Source organism: Scardinius erythrophthalmus (assembly GCF_964197995.2).
Source record: "Scardinius erythrophthalmus genome assembly, chromosome: 15".
Classification (NCBI taxonomy): Eukaryota; Metazoa; Chordata; class Actinopteri; order Cypriniformes; family Leuciscidae; genus Scardinius; species Scardinius erythrophthalmus.
The window spans coordinates 11,784,148-11,803,239 of record NC_138235.1 but is presented as its reverse complement, the minus strand read 5'-3'; the positions used below and the strand labels follow the sequence as shown (position 1 = coordinate 11,803,239).

Sequence of the window (19,092 nt, the reverse complement as noted above, 5' to 3'; positions counted from 1 at the left end):
CAGTGGTTCCATGAAGAACCTTTGACATTCATGAAATCCTCCCATTCTACAAAAGGTTATTTACACTCTTAAAAATAAAGGTTTCAAAAGGGAGTTTTAGCTGTGATGCCACACAAGAACCATTTTGGCTTCCCTAAAGAACCTTTCAGTGATCAGATAACCATTGTTCAGTGTGCAATGGCGCATTTTAAAAATCTTTAAAGAACCTTTTGTGGAATGGAAAGGTTCCATGGATGTTCTTGATGGAACCATTAATGCCAATAAATAACTTTTATTTTTAAGAGTGGAGAGTGGGGAAAAAAGTTTAGATTCTTAAATGTTCTTCAAATGAAGACAAAATGGTTATTTTAAGCACTGTTCACTGAAAGGATCTTTGAGGAACCCTAAATGGTTTTATTGCATTGCTGCAATTTCTATTTTTGTAAGAGTGTACAGTAGCAGTGAAGTATTTTTACTTTACTCAAGTACATTTGTCAAGTATCTGTACTTTATCAGAGTGTTTTTCTTTGGAAAACTTTTACTTCTCTACATTCCAAAGCATAATGTCGTACTTTTTACTGCACATGAAGTTTCATAAATAAAAGTCCATGGTCCATTTTGTTTTTCCTTTGACACTTAAGTACATTAGAAATGTAGTACTTTCTTACTTGTACTCAAGTAAAACTGTGAATTACTTTTACTTGAGTAAAAGTAAGAAAGTACTAGTTGTCCAATGTAAATAAGTATTGAATGAAATTCAATATTAACGGAGAACTCTGGTCAATTTTAACATTGAGCTCATTTTTTTGTAAATTTGGAGTGCTGTCAGTACAGAGAACAACGACAAAAATTGGTGTTGCCTACACCGAGTTATTCTCTTTTTAAAATTTGCACCCTGTTGACTTCAATGGGGCAAGTACTAAACCTGCTTTTAGCCTCTTAACATCCTTGATGTGTCATTACAAGTGCACAGCCAATATGAGTGATTCCTTCTGAGTGAACACGAGTGGATCTGACTGCAGTAGATGTGAAAGATATGAATAAAAATGATGTTATTTCAGCCAGCGCACATACCTGTGTTTACATCCTGTTTTCGGTCGAAGTCCACAGTAGTCGATTGTCGAGTTCACGCGCATAGGTTATCACGCGCGTGGCTGTGCACTTGTAATGACACATCAAGGATGTTAAGAGGCTAAAAGCAGGTTTTAAACTTGCCCCATTGAAGTCAACAGGGTGCAAATTTTAAAAAGAGGATAACACAGTGTAGGCAACACCGATTTTTGTCAAATTTACAAAAAAATGAGCTCAATGTTAAAATTGACCGGAGTTCTCCTTTAAACGTAGTGCAGTAAAAAGTACAATATTATTCTTTGGAATGCTGTGAAGTAAAAGTTTCCCAAAGAAGAACACTCTGAAAAAGTACAGACACTTGAAAAATGTACTTAAGCAGAGTAAAAATACTTCACTACTATCCACCTCTGCAGTTAAATTTCTGTTAACATCTGATCTGAGAACAGTATCTTACATAAAGCGGCCTGGAATTTGACTGACCTCACAGTCGTCTCTGAGGGTCTGGAGTTCCTTCTGGTTGTCTTTGACTCTAAAGTCTTTTGAGGAGATCAGCCATTTCTCCTGTTCCTGCAGGACTCCATCGGCAGCCTTCAGTCCTGATAGAACCGGCGCCACCCGCTCTAGAACTTGAGCTCGGTTCCTCAGCTCCTGGATCAGGTTCTGGCAGCTCTCCCATTCCTTACGCACAGAGTCCAGGCCAGAACGGGCCACCTCTGCAGACAGACCTTCTATAAAGACATATGGAGTGAATTTAATCAGTAAGAGAAGACAAGAACCAGCATGTATCTTAATAAACCAATAATAATTCCCAACCTTTCTCCAACTGTTCAATCATCTTCTCTCCATTCTCCACCACCTCTTTCACCAGAGCCTCATTCTCAGCATGCTCCACCCCCAGGACCTACAGAGACCGGACACAAATATTCAGTAGGCCAAATATATGAACTAAGTAAATGTTAGTGTGGGTCAACAGAGGATGTCACCTGTAGTTTTTCCTTCAGGACAGACGAGTCTCCAGCAGCTCCGGCAGATGATTTCCATGCAGCCAGCTGAGACAAAAGCTTGGGAACATCGGTTTCAGCTCTAAAAAACACAAACACATCACATCAGAGTTCACATGAGGGAGTGCTACAGCTGAGCAGAACAACAGAGAAGATGTGCAAACACTGCATAACTTATGCTAACGTTCACATAATGTGCTAATTACGAACATAGGCAAAACCGCATAATGAAAATAAATTATGATATTTTTAGCCTGAACATCTGCTAATCTGTAATGCTTGAGATGTGACATTTTAATTGTCAGAAAACATGGTCTGGAATGACATCAGATAGCCTGTGTCAAGCAGGTCCAATAATTGTTTTTGTGTAGTCCATTGCAGGATAAACACTGGGATTTTTTTCCTTTTTCTAATTATTGCAGCCGAAAATGACTGAATCTGACTGAAAAAGAAAAAACGCTAGTTGTGAGTTTGCTTGATTTTGCATTAAATTCAGTCATTGTGTGAAATCCTGGAGGGACTGATTCATATTTCTAGGGTTTTTGTCAGGTATGTTTGTTTGTCGTACAGTCTCCTGAGCTCGCCGTCTGTATCTAGATGTCGTCTTTTGGGTGGGGCGGGTGGTGGAAGCTCTCCGTCGCTGCTGGTGAAGGTCTGCTCCATCCGTGTTGTTACTGTTGTGATGGTCTCCATGACAATCCTCTCCTGTACATGGGGCATCCCGGTCACAGACACCGCTTCGGTTACCTGGAAACAGAACAGGCACTTGGAATCAATGTTAGATAAAAAGCTCATGTGCAACAGTTCACACAAGCGAGAAGTGTATCTGACCTGGCTGGAGCAGTCCTCGAGTTTTTGGACCAGGTTGTCCCAGCGTTGGGTTAGCTGGTCTGTGTCTGTCTCGATCCCCTGAGCCGCGGCTGGACTGTTTAACAACACCATCACGTCCTGTCCAGCATCTGACAGAGCACTCAGAGTCCTCCGCTTCTGGGCCATGTCCTCCTTAAGACTCTGCCATGGGTTCAGAGGTCAAAACAGTGATGCTCTTATCGACCAGGCAGAATTCAGCTGAGTAATGTTAATTGTTATCATAACCTCAGCTACAAATTCAAAGTTATGCATGTTTGTCTACTCACGGCTAATCTGCGGACGCTGCCATTTATTTCACTGGGGTCTTTAAAATCACAAGTCTGAACTTCAATCAAGGCCTTCTCCTTTTCTGCTAGCCATGATCCAAACAAACTCTGAGTGGACAAAAAAGAGAGAAATAATAAGACATTTAAATAAGTCAAGTGATAAGAATAGTACTTTGAAAGCAAAAGAAAAGTTGATTTTCCACAGCAAAAATGCATCATCATTCATATGTTGCTCCGAATAAAAAGAGAAAATAATCATACCGCCCATCCCTACACAGTACTTTGGCATGCAAGCATAAAACTACACTAATTTACTGTAATATCATTGAGTAAATCTTCAGATTTACATCACAGTTCAGTTTGCTGTAACTGCAAACTGACGGAAGTGGTCTAGACAGATGAAGATTGTGTGCACTCTACACTAATGATGTACTGGGTCAATGGTAATGGTATCTGCAGGTCATAAACAGCCATAATTCAATCTCACTCTTCCCCAGAATGCAGTCTGAACTGTTAAAAATAGCAACCTGACACTTAAATTCATTCTATGAACATTACAAGTCCAAGATAAGAGCACAACACAATCGGGCCCAACACAGAGCCCTGAGGCACACCTCCGATATTTTTTTTTAGCCAGCAACTGTAATAAAGTAAGGTTTGTGCTGGATTGAAATGAATGTATGGATGGGCAAAAAAAAATAAAAAATTAGGGCTGTCAAATGATTAATCGCGATTAATCGCATCCAAAATAAAAGTTTGTTTTTACATAATATATGTGTGTGTACGGTGTATAATTATTTTCTATATATAAATACACACACATGCATGTATATATTTAAGAAATATTTGCATGTATATACTGTGTATATATATTTATATTATATATAATTTATATTATATATAAATATTTTATATATAAATGACACATTTTTCTTAAATATATATGCATGTGTGTGTATTTATATATAGAAAATAATTATACACCGTACACACACATATATTATGTAAAAACAAACTTTTATTTTGGATGCGATTAATCACGATCAATCTTTTGACAGCCCTAATATATATATATATATATATATATATATATATATATATATTTAAGTACTCAAACTTTAACAATTCTTGATCATGAAAACATTAAAATTTTGTTTCAATTTGCAAAATCCATAAACTCGAGTAACTATCAATGATCATTATCGGCCTCATTATCAATTTTGTGATTTGTAACAGTGCAAGTTTTTGGTGTTTTTGGTATCAGGCCTCACCTGGTCGTCAAGCAGCCGCTGCCACACCAGCTGCATTTCCTCGAGTCTGTTCCAGCGTTCCTCCGTCCAGCGACACACTGCCGCCCAGCGCTCCCCCAGTGACTGTGAAGAGCAGAAGGAAAAACAAGAGAGAGAAAGTTATTCACTGAAGGACTTTTCACACACTTTTATGTCCTCTGGGAGTGTCAAATGTCTGTTCAGCTCCAAGTTTCTTGCTGCACTGCATACAATGAATCCTCAACACTGCGTCCAACATTAATAGATCTCATTCCTTAGAAGAGCTATCAGTATCACCATGGAAGAAGCTTAAAACAACTTGGTTTCATTACCTTTGCACTTTAGTAAGAAGAAATGTACTATAAGATTCATTCTTTTCTGCATTCACTGTAAGATATAAACAGCTTTCACCTTGATCTCAAGTCAAACACTGCAGGTACTGTCAAATAACATAATTCAATTTGAAGCAAAACTCACAAAATATAAATATGATCAGAAACAGCTTTCTAATGAGCAAGTGTTCAGCAGTCTGGACCAGGGTTTTGTTTCACTATATATGGTTATGTGTTTTGTTTCACTACTGGTACATGAAAATTAGAGCTGAAGAAACACCAACTGTGGCATAAAAACTAATGATTTCTATTGTCTGCAGACAACAACGGCTCTAACCAGACACTCCAAACTGCCATCTTAAAGTTACAGTAATTCTGACACAACAAAAAAATGCAGCATTTTATCCACTACCTGCAGTTGGTCCTCCAGGGCTGCAGTGGCGCTCTCCCCACTGTTCTCATCCACAACCACAACCATGTGCGTGAGAGAGTTCACCTTTACCTGCTCCACCTCCAGATCATTCTGCAGCACCTGAAGATGTAGCGCAGTGAACAAAGGTCAAAGGTTAGGGTCTAAAGAAGATCTAGAGTTTTATCAATTTTCTTCATTTACTCTCAAAAAAAGAGAAAATGCATACATATTTTAATATTCTAATATTCTTGTATTTCCATTGAAAAAAGGGGAATATATAGGAATGAATTCAGGTTGATTGGAACACTTTTTGCTATTGCTGTAAAAATGTGTCCCAATCAACTTAACCCCTATGTGTGTGTGTGTGTGTGTGTGTGTGTGTGTGTGTGTGTGTGTGTTTTAGGTTGAACATGACCCAGGTATGTTCTTATTATGACCGCCGCTAGCGTAGCTAGCGAAAGCGGTCATATAGGGATTGTCAAAGTTTTTTTTTTTTTTTTTTTCGTCACCTTACTGAATTTTTCGTCAACGATACCAGGGACACCGAAGCACCGGGGAACATGAAATTTGGTGGGCATGTAGCCCCACTAGACTTCTAAGGAAAAATTTCGTTTGGTCCCCGGGGGCCACTCCCCCCCCCGCGCTGGCCCCCCCCCAAAACCAAAAAAATGCAGTTTTTCCTAAATAACTACCTGAACCGTGGCACCGGGGATGAAGAAATTTTTATGGTATGTTCGTTTACTAGACTTTTACGGAAAAATTTCGTTTGGTCCCCGGAGGCCACTTCCCCCCCCCGCGCTGGGGCCCCCGTAAATTTTTCGTCAACGATACCAGGGACACCAAAACACCGGGGAACATGAAATTTGGTGGGTATGTAGCCCCACTAGACTTCTGAGGAAAAATTTTGTTTGGTCCCCGGGGCCACTCCCCCCCCGCGCTGGGCCCCCCTTAACCCAAAAAAATGCAGTTTTTCCTAAATAACTACCTGAACCGTGGCACCGAGGATGAAGAAATTTTTATGGTATGTTCGTCTACTAGACTTTTACGGAAAAATTTCGTTTGGTCCCCGGGGGCCACTCCCCCCCCGCGCTGGGGCCCCCGTAAATTTTTCGTCAACGATACCAGGGACACCGAAGCACCGGGGAACATGAAATTTGGTGGGCATGTAGCCCCACTAGACTTCTACGGAAAAATTTCGTTTGGTCCCCGGGGGCCACTCCCCCCGCGCGCTGGGCCCCCCAAAACCAAAAAAATGCAGTTTTTTCCTAAATAACTACCTGAACCGTGGCACCGAGGATGAAGAAATTTTTATGGTATGTTGGTCTACTAGACTTTTACGGAAAATTTTTGTTTGGTCCCCGGGGGCCACTTCCCCCCCCCCCCCGCGCTGGGGCCCCCGTAAATTTTTCGTCAACGATACCAGGGACACCGAAGCACCGGGGAATATGAAATTTGGTGGGCATGTAGCCCCACTACACTTCTACGGAAAAATTTCGTTTGGTCCCTGGGGGCCACTCCCCCCCCGCGCCCCCCCAAACCCCAAAAAATGCAGTTTTTCCTAAATAACTACCTGAACCGTGGCACCGAGGATGAAGAAATTTTTATGGTATGTTGGTCTACTAGACTTTTATGGAAAAATTTTGTTTGGTCCCCGGGGGCCACTCCCCCCCCCCCCTGCGCTGGGGCCCCCGTAAATTTTTCGTCAACGATACCAGGGACACCGAAACACCGGGGAACATGAAATTTGGTGAGCATGTAGCCCCACTAGACTTCTACGGAAAAATTTCGTTTGGTCCCCGGGGTCCACTCACCCCCCCCCCCGCGCTGGGCCCCCCCAAACCCAAAAAAATGCATTTGTTATTGCTTTGTAATTGTAAACATTTGTAATTGTTATGGTATGTTGCTCTTAAGGGCCCACATCAACCTAGCCCATAATCACTCATTTGTGATTTGCGCCCCTCCCATAAAAAATGAAAATGCAATATTATTCTGCTTTAATCGCCCCTATCTTCAGTGGAGATGTTCAGAACTGCACCATATTTCATGTGTATGATTAACTTGACATCCTCTGGGGGTATCCTCTGCTAAGTTTTGTAGAATTTCATCCATGGGGGGGTATAAAATAAATTCATTTATGTGCACATTTAGTGACTGTACACTCATCGGCCTGTAGATGGTGCTGTTGAGCGAAGGGTTGCTGGTTTAGGATGATACTGTCACACACACACATGCAGGAATACAAACAAACGCAAGCATGCACACACACTGACATCCACACGCACAGACACACACCCATACACACACATACAAATCCACATGCACAGACACACACACACAAACACACACGCGCACACATGTACGCACACATACATACACGCACAGACACACACACACACAGACACACACATACATACACACACACACACACACACACACACACACACACACACAGACAGACATGCACATACTATTACTTTTTTTAGGTATATACATAAACACGCAATACAGCCAAATTACTCCACGTCATTTATTTTTGTGGAAAGCCAGTGCAGGCCTGAGCGGCGGTCATATTTTGTACCGCGATGCGGTACATCTAGTTTTGCACAGAATATGTAGTAAAAATGTAGGATGTAGTAAGATACAGAGTGGACATGACATTTTTGACTTGAGGTTCTGTACCAAGTATGAAAGTGTGCATGTGCGAGCCTCCATATATAGCGTGGAAGCGCTTGGGTGATGTGGTCCCCTTCCTATGAGACCGTGAGACTCCTAAATATAAGCATGTGTGTGGGAGCGAACGTGTGTGTGCTCTTCATTCGCTAGCTGAACAAACATGCCGAGGTCGTGTTTGCCCCTCGTTCACTGGGGCATGTGCTGATTTGCTTATTCATTCTTCTTCTCACAACTCAATCTCTTTCTCCTTTCAGCAGTCATGGTAAATTCACATTGGAGAAAGCTTTTATTTGCAAACAGGTTATGCACACACACGGGACCTCTGATGCGAGTCATTCATTAACTACACAGGACTCCTGAGGACAGTTTTATTGCCCAGAGGTCGCGATTTCAGGAGAGTTTATGAAAGTTAATATCCACTTTGTCTCATAATTCTCTTTTAATGTTTCTTAGTAATCTTTTTCTACAGTTTTCAATCTATTTTCCCTATTTCTCACAATCATCAATTGACTTTTCCAATCCGCCATTTGTCCGTCAAGCTTTAAAGCTCACTGAACTGTTGGACACGTACAAAACCTCTTCTTTCTTTGGAAAATTCCTTTAACAATGGTAAACGGGTGTTATGTTGCATGTAATTTGGTACTAGGTATCCAGAGTGGCTGTTCAATTGAGTTTTGTTCGTTCTCTTCCCAAAATCAGCCAGAGATCTTGAAAAATGCAAGCGTTGGATCAGACTTGTCCTTCGTTCATTTTAATTTCCATGATATTTATTCAATTGAATAAAAAGATTGTACAGATAAAGAGTGTGTATACAACTGTTGACTTCATCTTATATGTGGATTATTTGGTTTTAAAACAGAAGAATACTGAACGGACTCAGGTGTGAATCTTCGGTTTCAACAGCTCTGATAAGTAATAAATAATGTGACAAGCAGCCAAAGTTATTCATATTTATTTAAATGTCAGTAGTTAAAGACACTTAATATAAAGTGAGACCAGAAAAACTGTATGTTAAAGTCATTGTTCATGACATGTCGATTGTTGACTTCTTGTTTGCTTAGATTTCCCCTTATAATTGTGTGATATCGTTTTTTTTTTACATTTATAATTATCTGTATAGCGCTTTTCACAATACATATCGTTTCAAAGCAGAATTTCTTCTACTGTTATACTTGGTGTTTCTACACAATCTAATACAAAAGCTTGTGCTTTCTGACTTGATGATAAACTGCATTATAAATAATTGATATAAAAAGCCGATATATATGATACCACACTTTTTTAAACATTTATTTTATTAAACATATTTACTTAATTAGAAATAAATCATTTGAAAATTGATATGAATTATATTTGCTAAATTCTGACGATAGATGATAGCGTTTACCTTTCTAGTACTAATAAGAGAAAAGCAAAAGCTGTAACAGTGTTTGTATAACGTTTTCTTTCTTTGTTTGAAAGCTCTGTCGAATAATAGAGACAGTAAACGAATGAAGATGGAGAATAAGAGCTCATATGCTGGCGTTCTCTGTGCTTTCAAAATAAAAGTCCCTCCAACACATCACAATGCCGATAATTAAAAAAAAAGTGTCAAATATCGGCCGATTTATAACAACCACTAATCACAGCGTGTGTATCATAACACAGTTACCAATAATACCCAGTCTTACATTTATTAGAGAAATCAAATGTATCCCTTACTTTGTGCTGCTCTATCTGTGCCAGATATCCCTCCATGTCTCCTGCTATTGGCTCCGTCTCCATCTTCCGGATCCGCCCCTCTGTGTGCGTCAGCCAATCGGAGAGCTGCTGGAGCTGCTGCTGCTGGAGGTCCATCAGAACCTCATGAAGCCTGAAGATGGAGGAGAGAGAGAGGTCATGTTCAAGCACTCTCCTCAAACACAAGCGTCCGTTATGAACGGGCGCGTGTGTGTGTGTGTTCGCACCTGGACTGGCGGTCCATGCTGGCGACCCGCAGGTTTTCCCAGCGGGAGTTGAGCAGTGTCATCTGTTCTCGGATCTCATCCTCCTCTTCCTCACTCAGATGGCCTTCAGCGATCAGCTGGTTTCCCGCCTGTAGCACGTTACCCACGCTGCTCTGGTGAGCTGTCAACTCCATCATGAAGGCCTGAGGGCAAGAACACACATCAGTCACAGAACACACACCGTCTTCACAGACGACTTGCACTGCAACACGAGGGAGAGATTTATGGAGACTTTACCAAGGTCAAGTGTGTTTTAGGCACTTCATCTTGCTTTGAAAATAAATAATTATTTCATGTAATATAGCTCATTATACTAACTGGTCGAAAATTAGTTAATGCTTAATGTATCATGAATCAACAAAGAACAAATGTTACACAATTTATTAATCTATGTTGATATTGATTTATAGATATACTACTGTTAATTAGTTCATAATACATTAATGGCAATTTCTACTTTTAAAGGGATAGTTCACTTTGAAATTAAATGTTGGTATGTTTTAGCTTACCTCAAGGGCATCAAAGATGTAGGTGTCTTTTTTTCCACAGTAGTTTCAATTTTGATATTTTTAGGTCAAACCGTTCTTGTCTGTCAGTCGTATAATGCAGGTCTATGGTCACTGTCTCAAAGAGCATGCACAGAGTCCAAATTAAAACAATTCCCCATCGTCCAAATTAAACAATTCCCCATCGTAAGTACACATTGATGGCCTAAGACACAAAACGAGCGGTTTGTGTGAGAAAACGAACAGTATTTATATTGTTTTTACCTCTTATACACAGCCACGTCCAAGTGATCTGAGGGCGCGCGCGCATCCTGGTGTGTGACGTGTGCGCAGACTGGTGCATAGATATATACACTAGATGTCGCCTTGGCTACGGCAGTTCATTGGAACGAATGTCTTTAATGCGAAATCTAGTGTATATATCTATGCACCAGTCTACGCACACGTCACACACCAGGATGCGCGCGCGCCCTCAGATCACTTGGACGTGGCTGTGTATAAGAGGTAAAAACAATATAAATACTGTTCGTTTTCTCACACAAACCGCTCGTTTCGTGTCTTAGGCCATCAATGTGTACTTACGATGGGGAATTGTTTAATTTGGACGACGGGGAATTGTTTTAATTTGGACTCTGTGCTTGCTCTTTGAGACAGTGACCATAGACCTGCATTATACGACTGACAGACAAGAACGGTTTGACCTAAAAATATCAAAATTGAATCTACTGCGGAAAAAAAGACACCTACATCTTGGATGCCCTTGAGGTAAGCTAAAACATACCAAAATTTAATTTCAAAGTGAAATTACTTGTTTTATTTAATGTTTTAAAAAATATATATATTTTTTAATTTTTTTATAATTTGTGTTTTCTGTCAAACTTTTTTTAGAGTCTGTTTTAATGGTCTAATTAAATAAGAATTCATTTTATTAACAATTTAATAATTTATTACAATTTAAAAAAAAAATTGGGGTCCTTTGAATTTAGTTTGACTTCTTCCCAAATTCCTTTATATAAATGTAAAGCTTTTAAATGTTGTTTATATGTCTATGTGGTGTTTTTAATAAGCTTTAAATCCACAAGTCAACATCATTGCTGAGTATTTTCTTCTTAAAACTGCAGTGAACCAAAGACAGAAAGTTAATGAAAATCTGTCATTTTGGTGATAAAAGATGAGTCTTAAGGGATAAAAGGTAATGACTCCAGGGGGATTTTAAATGAAACGCTGATGAAGTGACTCTCAGGGGATGAAGTTCATGTGTTCCTGTCCTCATATAGAGAGACAGCAGACGCTGAAAACACCAGGAGCGTCACGTGTGCTTCAGTATTAGACCAAACACACAGTCTCCTCTGATCTATCAGACCTGGCAGTCATCTGGGTCCCAGTGGAGATCACCATGATAACGGCCATTGCAACATCAGAACAAATAGAGCCAAATCAAACTACTAGCAACACCCCAGTTATGACATGATTGGCTCGAAGTGTAGAAACAACACTTTCTCAATACAGCAAAAAAAAAAGTCAGAGTTTGATGGTTAAAGTGGGAGTATAGTGCAGAGACAAACAAGCTCAAGCTTCCAGAAAAGCCCATTGCTCAGAGGATCTGCACAGCTTTCCCGTATTTGCCTTGCTTTTGTTTTTGCGTCAGTGCCTCATGTTGGCGCTCACTCTCTGAGAGGAATGTAAAGCTCTCTCTCTCTCTCTCTCTCTCTATCAGTTTATGTGCACTGGCTCTAGTGTCTGTCAAATGTCTCCCTGCCTCACAGAATTCCTCACATTCCTGGCATGTTGGGATCATGTTCTCGGAGAGCATCTGAAGACGGGACACGCTAACACTTCAGGAGAGAGAGCAGGGGTGCGCGGGATGACCACAGTCTTCATCACTGAAACACTGTCACCATACTGGAACTTCTAACCTCGATGAAATATCTTGAAAAATATCGATATATTCGATACCAGTGGCACAACATTAAGAGCATTCAATTTAAACATCAAGTTGATTTACTTTTTGACCATAACCAATGCATTTCCGGTAACACTTCACTTAAATCCTTTATGTATAATGCAAGGTATTGATAATGTACGTTATAATGAATTATATCTTTTCATAAATAATTGTAACCAAAGTTAAAATGCATTTTAACATTTACAGATTCCTTGTTACATCTGAAATTGATTGTTTGTCGTGTTTTAATGCATTATACTTTCTTAAGTTGTATTATAATGTAGTTGAACTGTGGTTGCAATTATTCATGTTTAATGCATTATACATAAAGGCTTTAAGTAAAGTGTTACCAAATGTTCTCTTCAACTGAAACTCTTTTGGTTGGGATTATATAATAATAATAATTATATTATTAATAAGAATTATTGATATTATTCTTATTTATTTTTTTAATTTCTAAGACAGAAATTTTTTTTTATTTCATAACAATAATTATAACAATAATTATAATTTACTTGCAAGAGTTAAACCCTTGAGCTTTTATTTTGGTGGAAAACGGCAGGGAAGCCTTTTAAGTTTCTGTGAGACTTAATTACAATCCAGTGAAATCCTGTAATCAATCGTCTGTCCACAAAAATGTCGGAAATTCTGCAAACGTAAAAATAAAGCATAACTATATAATTACTTCATTAAAAACATTAAGGATGAGCGTTTCTGCCGGAGAGAAGAGCGTGAAAAAGTGAATACTGCAGAAGATGAGGATTGAAACCATTTAAAATATTTCAAGATCACTTTTTTTTTTTTATATAAAATCACAGTGATGGTATATCTATCTATCTATCTATCTATCTATCTATCTATCTATCTATCTATCTATCTATCTATCTATCTATCTATCTATCTATCTATCTATCTATCTATCTATCTATCTATCTATCTATCTATCTATCTATCTATATATACAAAAGAATATATGCACAGGTCATATACACACACACACACACACACACACACACACATATATACACATCTCCATCTCTGCCCCAGCTCTTCTGTGAGTGAGTTTAAAGCGATCTGAACGTATACCTCGTGTGTGTGGAACTGGTCTTTGACCTCCTCCACGTCGTCGGACACGTCGTCCTGCATGTGCAGCGTGTCTTCGGCTGACAGCAGCCAGGTGAGCACCTCCTCCAGAGTCATCTGATACGTGTCCAGATTCACCTCGCTCTCGGCCTCGGTCCTCGTGCTGCTCACCTCCTCCGGCTCTGCAGCCAATCCCTGCACAGCAACACACACACACACCTTCACCTTGAGAAACCTATATAATGTTAAACAGAGTATCAACTAATAATTCAGAAGGATTTACTTCCGTTGAATGTTCCACGTATGTCTCTGTGTGACTTACTGAATGTGTTTGCACTCGTGTGTAAAGTGTTCGAACGCTGTGACAGGTGAAGACACACATGAGAACCGATGATATGTGGTAAGTGATGTCATATCTGAATGTGCGTAGGCATTAATGAATCTGAAAGCTGTAGTGAAGGAGACTTTAAAGGACCAATGACATCAGACTGAAGATTTAAACATCCCAGGCCCTGTTTACACCTGGTATTCAGATGTGTTTTGGTCGATCGGATAACAACTGGACGAGGGAGACACATTCCCGTTTGCACCTGGTGTTTCAATCATCTCTTTTGTCCACTTTCAAGCACTTCTGTCCTGATTTCTTCAAAGTCTATGGGCGGGTAAAAGTGTGTTTGTTTTTTTCAGCTCTTTCAATCTAATGGGCAAAATAAGCTCATACAATTTACACATGAACATGACCGGAGATGACGGAAAAACACACAGAGAGCATCAGCTTTAGTTTCTGCAAGACCAGCCGAACACTGTGAGTGTGTGTTAGAGATCAGGAAAGGTGAGAGAACCAAACTTCTCGTCTTCAAACCAAACTTAGATCTTCAGCCCAAGTTTAAACCCCGTCTATCAAGAGCTCTTCTCATAATGTTCAGTCATTAGATCAGTAAGCGGAGAGTAGACGGTCTTCTGAGGCTGTTTGAACACATTCGTCCACATGAGCGTTCACACTACGAAAGCAATCCGGTCGAATGTGTTTTCAACTCCCTCTGGAAGTGGTTGAAAGTGGACGAGCTCAAACGTTTTAGACCCGTTTACACCTGTATTTAGAGTTGTCAACTTGTGATCCGATCAACCAAAATGCATCTTAATACCAGGTGTAAACAGGACCATGTCCTTGAATGTGCTAAAACTCCCCATCTACCCCCTTTTCTGCACATGTAAAAACTTCTTAAAATGGACATCATTTCAAATACATGTTCAGTTGACCCTCCTCTAAATTTAAAAATAGTTTATTTTTTAGAGGGTAGAATTTTGTCCTGGGTGTGTTTACTGAGATTCACTCCAGCATCTGTTGTGAGATGACCTTTCATGCTTCCATTGAGCACACACAAGAGAATCACTTATGGGAAAACTCATAACTGAAGTTCAAGAGTCTGAACCACACTATCTCTCAGCCAATCGCCACACCTTCACACGCAGACAATACTGCCATTGGCACGTGTCCTCAGCTGAACACAAAACAGGGCCGGTCATGGGATATCATCCACATTCTCAGATGTTTATGTCCCACGCCTTAAAATTTGACAGCTTTTCTAAAACCGGCGACCTACATTCCACATCACACCCAAGCCAGAAATGCCACAGCTCATTGATAAGAGTGAAACACTAATCGTGAGTCCGATGGTAATAGAAGCCATTGTGCTGTATAATAAAAGAGACAGAATCAGGAAATGAACCCGTCAGATCTGAAATCTGACATTGGGGAAACCAAACAGCACCACACCCGGGAACTCTGGGGAACATCACAACAGTGGGAAAAATAAGAGAGATAACATAATAAGCTTGGACTGATAACTCTGCTCAGATCTTAGAAAAGCAACACTGCCCTAGGGAGTATGACATGAACAAAACATGGTACAAAAAGGGATAAAAACACAGTATTATCACAGTGCAAGAAAAAGGCATTGTTATGATAGATGGTCAAGAACATGGTATCATCTCCAAAACACGTCATTGCCATAGTAGAAGTCAAAGAATATGGTATTACCATAGATTAAGTAGAGGAAAAGCATGGCACTGTCATGATATAAGTCAAAAATATGGTTTATTTGGGCACTTTTCTGTTGGTAAAAAAAAAAAATCTGTGACTAATAATAATCAACTCCAGAGCATTTTCATTTAGGGCTGTTTGTAGAACTTAATAGAGATGTTGACCGATGAGACTGATCATCATTCGTTTGGTAGAAGAGGCAAGGTCACCATTTCAAAAGACCGGATCTCATCTGAACAAAGAAAAACAGTCAACATTAATTTTACCAGAGCTGAAAGAACATTTAAACTGTGCTAATAGGAGCAACTGAGTCCTCAAACAAGGCTTTGTTCCTTGTATAAATGCACAGAGAACGGCCCTCGTCTGGAGGAAAAGGTCATCTGATGAAAATATTCCACTGGAATTCCCAACTTCATCCCACATGCGGGGTGAGACTTTGTTCTTTCTGATCGACTGCAAGAGTGTGTGCAGTGTGTGTGCATGGAGGGCGGTGAAGCAAAGCTGCAATAAGCAGCATTGAAACATTTGTGGTCTGACGAATGCAGAACCACCCAAACGCCCTACAGCGTGTCAACCCTGCACAGATGCAGAGAGAAGAGATCAACAGTGTGAGGCATTTAACCATTGATTATTCTGGATTAATGATTATTGGCAGGCTAAGTTTTGAGATTTAACTGTGGGTGTGAATCCCTAAATTATCATTCCAAACAGACTTTCTATTAGCATAACACTCGGCTGTGAACATAAGTCTTGGTTTAAGTCTATTGTTAGGCTTGAGGTTAAAGAGAAAACTATCTGTCATGATTCATTCGTCAGATGACTTCAGAGATCTACAAAACTTTCTCCACAGAGTCATTCAGAAGCAAATGCAAGCAATCCAGTTTGAGTGGTCAGACAAGCAGCTCATTTCGGTTATTAAAGGCATTAAAGGTTCATTACTGCAGCCTGTCAGCCATGACCTAAAAACTGCCATTATCATGATAAATGTCCATAAAAGCATGATAGTATTACTACGGTACATGCCCTAAAACATGGCTTTAACATGATAAATGTCCATAAAAGAATGATTTTACGATGGTACATGTCCTAAAAACATGACATTACCATGATAAATGTCCACAAAAGCATTATTTTACTAAGGTACATGTCCTAAAAACATGACATTACCATAATAAATGTCCATAAATGCATGATATTACTATGGTACATGTCCTAAAAACATGACATTACCATGATAAATGTCCACAAAAGCATGATTTTACGATGGTACATGTCTTATAAACATGACATAACCATGATAAATGTCCATAAAAGCATGATTTTACTATGGTGCATGTCCTATAAACATGGCATTACCATGAAAATGTCCATAAAAGCATGATATTACTATGGTGTGTGTGCTTAAAACATGGCATGCTACTTTTTAATAGCACTTGTATACAGCTATGCAAGTAACGATAACGTCCACCCTTCTCTGACAGCGTAGTACAATACAGCACACTATATATGCTGGACGACTGCGTGACTCACTCTTACCAGTGACAGCAGAAGGCAGAGAGGAAGAAAGAGAGTGTGCGAGAGAGAGCGAGAAAAGGAAAGCATAGTTATGTGTTGGCATGAGAGTGTGATGCCCGTTTTCCACAGGCACTTCCTCATCAGAAAACACCAGAGAAACAACAACCTCTTTTCAACCGCCATTGCAATGTTTTGCATCTTGTGTATTTTCTGAGCACCTCCAGATGTATAAAGTCAAGAGGATTTCCTCTAGTGTTCACACTGAGCTGAATAAGCAGGTGGCTGAGTTAAATATATCTCCAACTCCGCTGTGTACAACACTTCATTATTATGTGCCCATCTGAACAGCTGTGCCCATCTGTTAAAAATCATACTTCCCATTTGCCATTGGGACCCTTGATATTAGCCTGAGTTTATAAACACAGAGTCACTAGACAAATGCATGAAGGTCTTTTGTGGTTTTTCAGTCAGTTTCAGTAATAAGAGGACTTACGCTAAGGCATCGGATTGCAACGTGTCAAAATAAAAGCGCCCCCAATATAATCAACAAAGTCTTCCATGTCTGGTCGCATCAGCTTTCAGTTGATAGACACTGTTTTTTGCTATAAATATGATAAATGAGCAGTACTAACATTCTGATTTATGTATAGTTATTCTTCTTGGTGTGAATAACGTGCCTTTCCACCAATCTGCCCTGACCGATCCACCTTAAAACCAACTGCAAGCCACAAGAGAACCTTAAAAACTTCTTCAAATGGGCCTGAACACTCGATTACGACGGCTCATGATGCAAACCCGATCTCATATGTTTAACTGATGTCCTGCCTTGAGTAAGCACATGTGTGTGTTCGGGGTACCCAGTGCACTTACAGCATGTCCCTCATCGTGCTCCACCTTATAGCGTCGGGGCAGCGTCTCCACCTCTCTGATGTCATCCAGCGTGATGTCATTGGGGAACACAGCGAAGAGTGAGGTCACATACATGATGATGGACTTCTTATCTGGCAACTGAACCGCCACATCTGAGAAGAAAGAGAGAGAGAGAGAGAGAGAGAGAGAGAGAGAGAGAGAGAGAGAGAGAGAGTGAATACTCTCATGTGAACTTGTGTTCAGGAAAAGCCATGTAATCCAATCAAGTCCAGATGATTAGACCCAGGATCTGGGCTCTGGAATGTCCTGGACCCCGGTTTGTTGACTGGCATTATTTCAATGGTTCGACTCAGATTCCCCGCTTCAGGCGTGAATAGCAATCTATGGCCAGATCTCCAAATAAGGCCAACATTAAATCAGATGAAGATGATGGTCAAGCAGATTCTGTAGACTAGGTGAATTTCGGCAAAATTTTGTTGGTCGAAAAAGGTTGATTGTCGATTAGATATGGCTTAGTGTGACTGTCTAGTTGCAAAGGCTGTGATTTAATCAAATATATGCGCTGCATGTTTCAGAGCGAAGCACAGCACTGTGTTCTTGCATGTCAGCAGCTCATGATAGTTTAGGATCTCAATCTGCATCAAACCATCTTCACAAACTTGTAATGAGAAGCATTTCTCAAATAAAAGACAAGCTTTAATGGCCATCGGAGGTTTGCCAACAATATAAATGTTTGCTGGTTTCACTTTTGAACGTCAAAATTAAGACTTTTAGTTTTGTAATTTTTCAGTTGTAATATATTAAAATGAACATATTATTTAAATTACAATTAATATAATAAAATATATATATATATTTTAAAATATTATTGACTTTTCTAATTAAAAACAAAAATTTTCAATGGGAAATATTACAATAGAAATATTGTAGAAATTTTATATATATATTTCTTTTTTATTATTATTAAACTTATTTATTAATTTATAATATAATAATTTATTATTATTACTACTACTATTTTCGTTTTTATAACACTATTTATATAAAATCACAAAATGTTGGCCATATTTGCAGCCCAATTATAAACGCATTATAAACGCAATCGCAATTGTTATCAGAAAAAAAAAATATATATATATATATTGTCTCATGTATAATAGTGTAGCAATATATGAAGTTCACTACCGGAGTCACTTTCAAACCAAGTATTGCCTTTGCCCTCATGCGAAATTTCTGATTACATGGATATCTATTTAAATGACAGAATTTCAT

The 19,092-nt window shown here is 39.4% G+C and overlaps 1 protein-coding gene across 5 annotated transcripts in view; it reads right to left on the bottom strand.

Annotated features, from left to right (window-relative positions):
- utrn (utrophin) overlaps positions 1-19,092 on the bottom strand; it is a gene marked incomplete at its 3' end in the record, with an annotated part of 241,125 nt that overhangs the window by 191,559 nt on the left and 30,474 nt on the right. For all 5 annotated transcript variants that reach the window (XM_081386596.1, XM_081386598.1, XM_081386599.1 and 2 more), the window contains 12 exons: positions 17,821-17,972; positions 13,395-13,586; positions 9,819-10,000; positions 9,574-9,724; positions 5,200-5,319; positions 4,459-4,560; positions 3,188-3,295; positions 2,883-3,062; positions 2,620-2,798; positions 2,034-2,133; positions 1,864-1,951; positions 1,531-1,778 (listed from right to left, as the gene is read on the bottom strand). In XM_081386596.1, the coding sequence (XP_081242722.1) occupies positions 1,531-1,778; positions 1,864-1,951; positions 2,034-2,133; positions 2,620-2,798; positions 2,883-3,062; positions 3,188-3,295; positions 4,459-4,560; positions 5,200-5,319; positions 9,574-9,724; positions 9,819-10,000; positions 13,395-13,586; positions 17,821-17,972 (1,802 nt within the window). The remainder of the gene's footprint in view (positions 1-1,530; positions 1,779-1,863; positions 1,952-2,033; positions 2,134-2,619; positions 2,799-2,882; positions 3,063-3,187; positions 3,296-4,458; positions 4,561-5,199; positions 5,320-9,573; positions 9,725-9,818; positions 10,001-13,394; positions 13,587-17,820; positions 17,973-19,092) is intronic.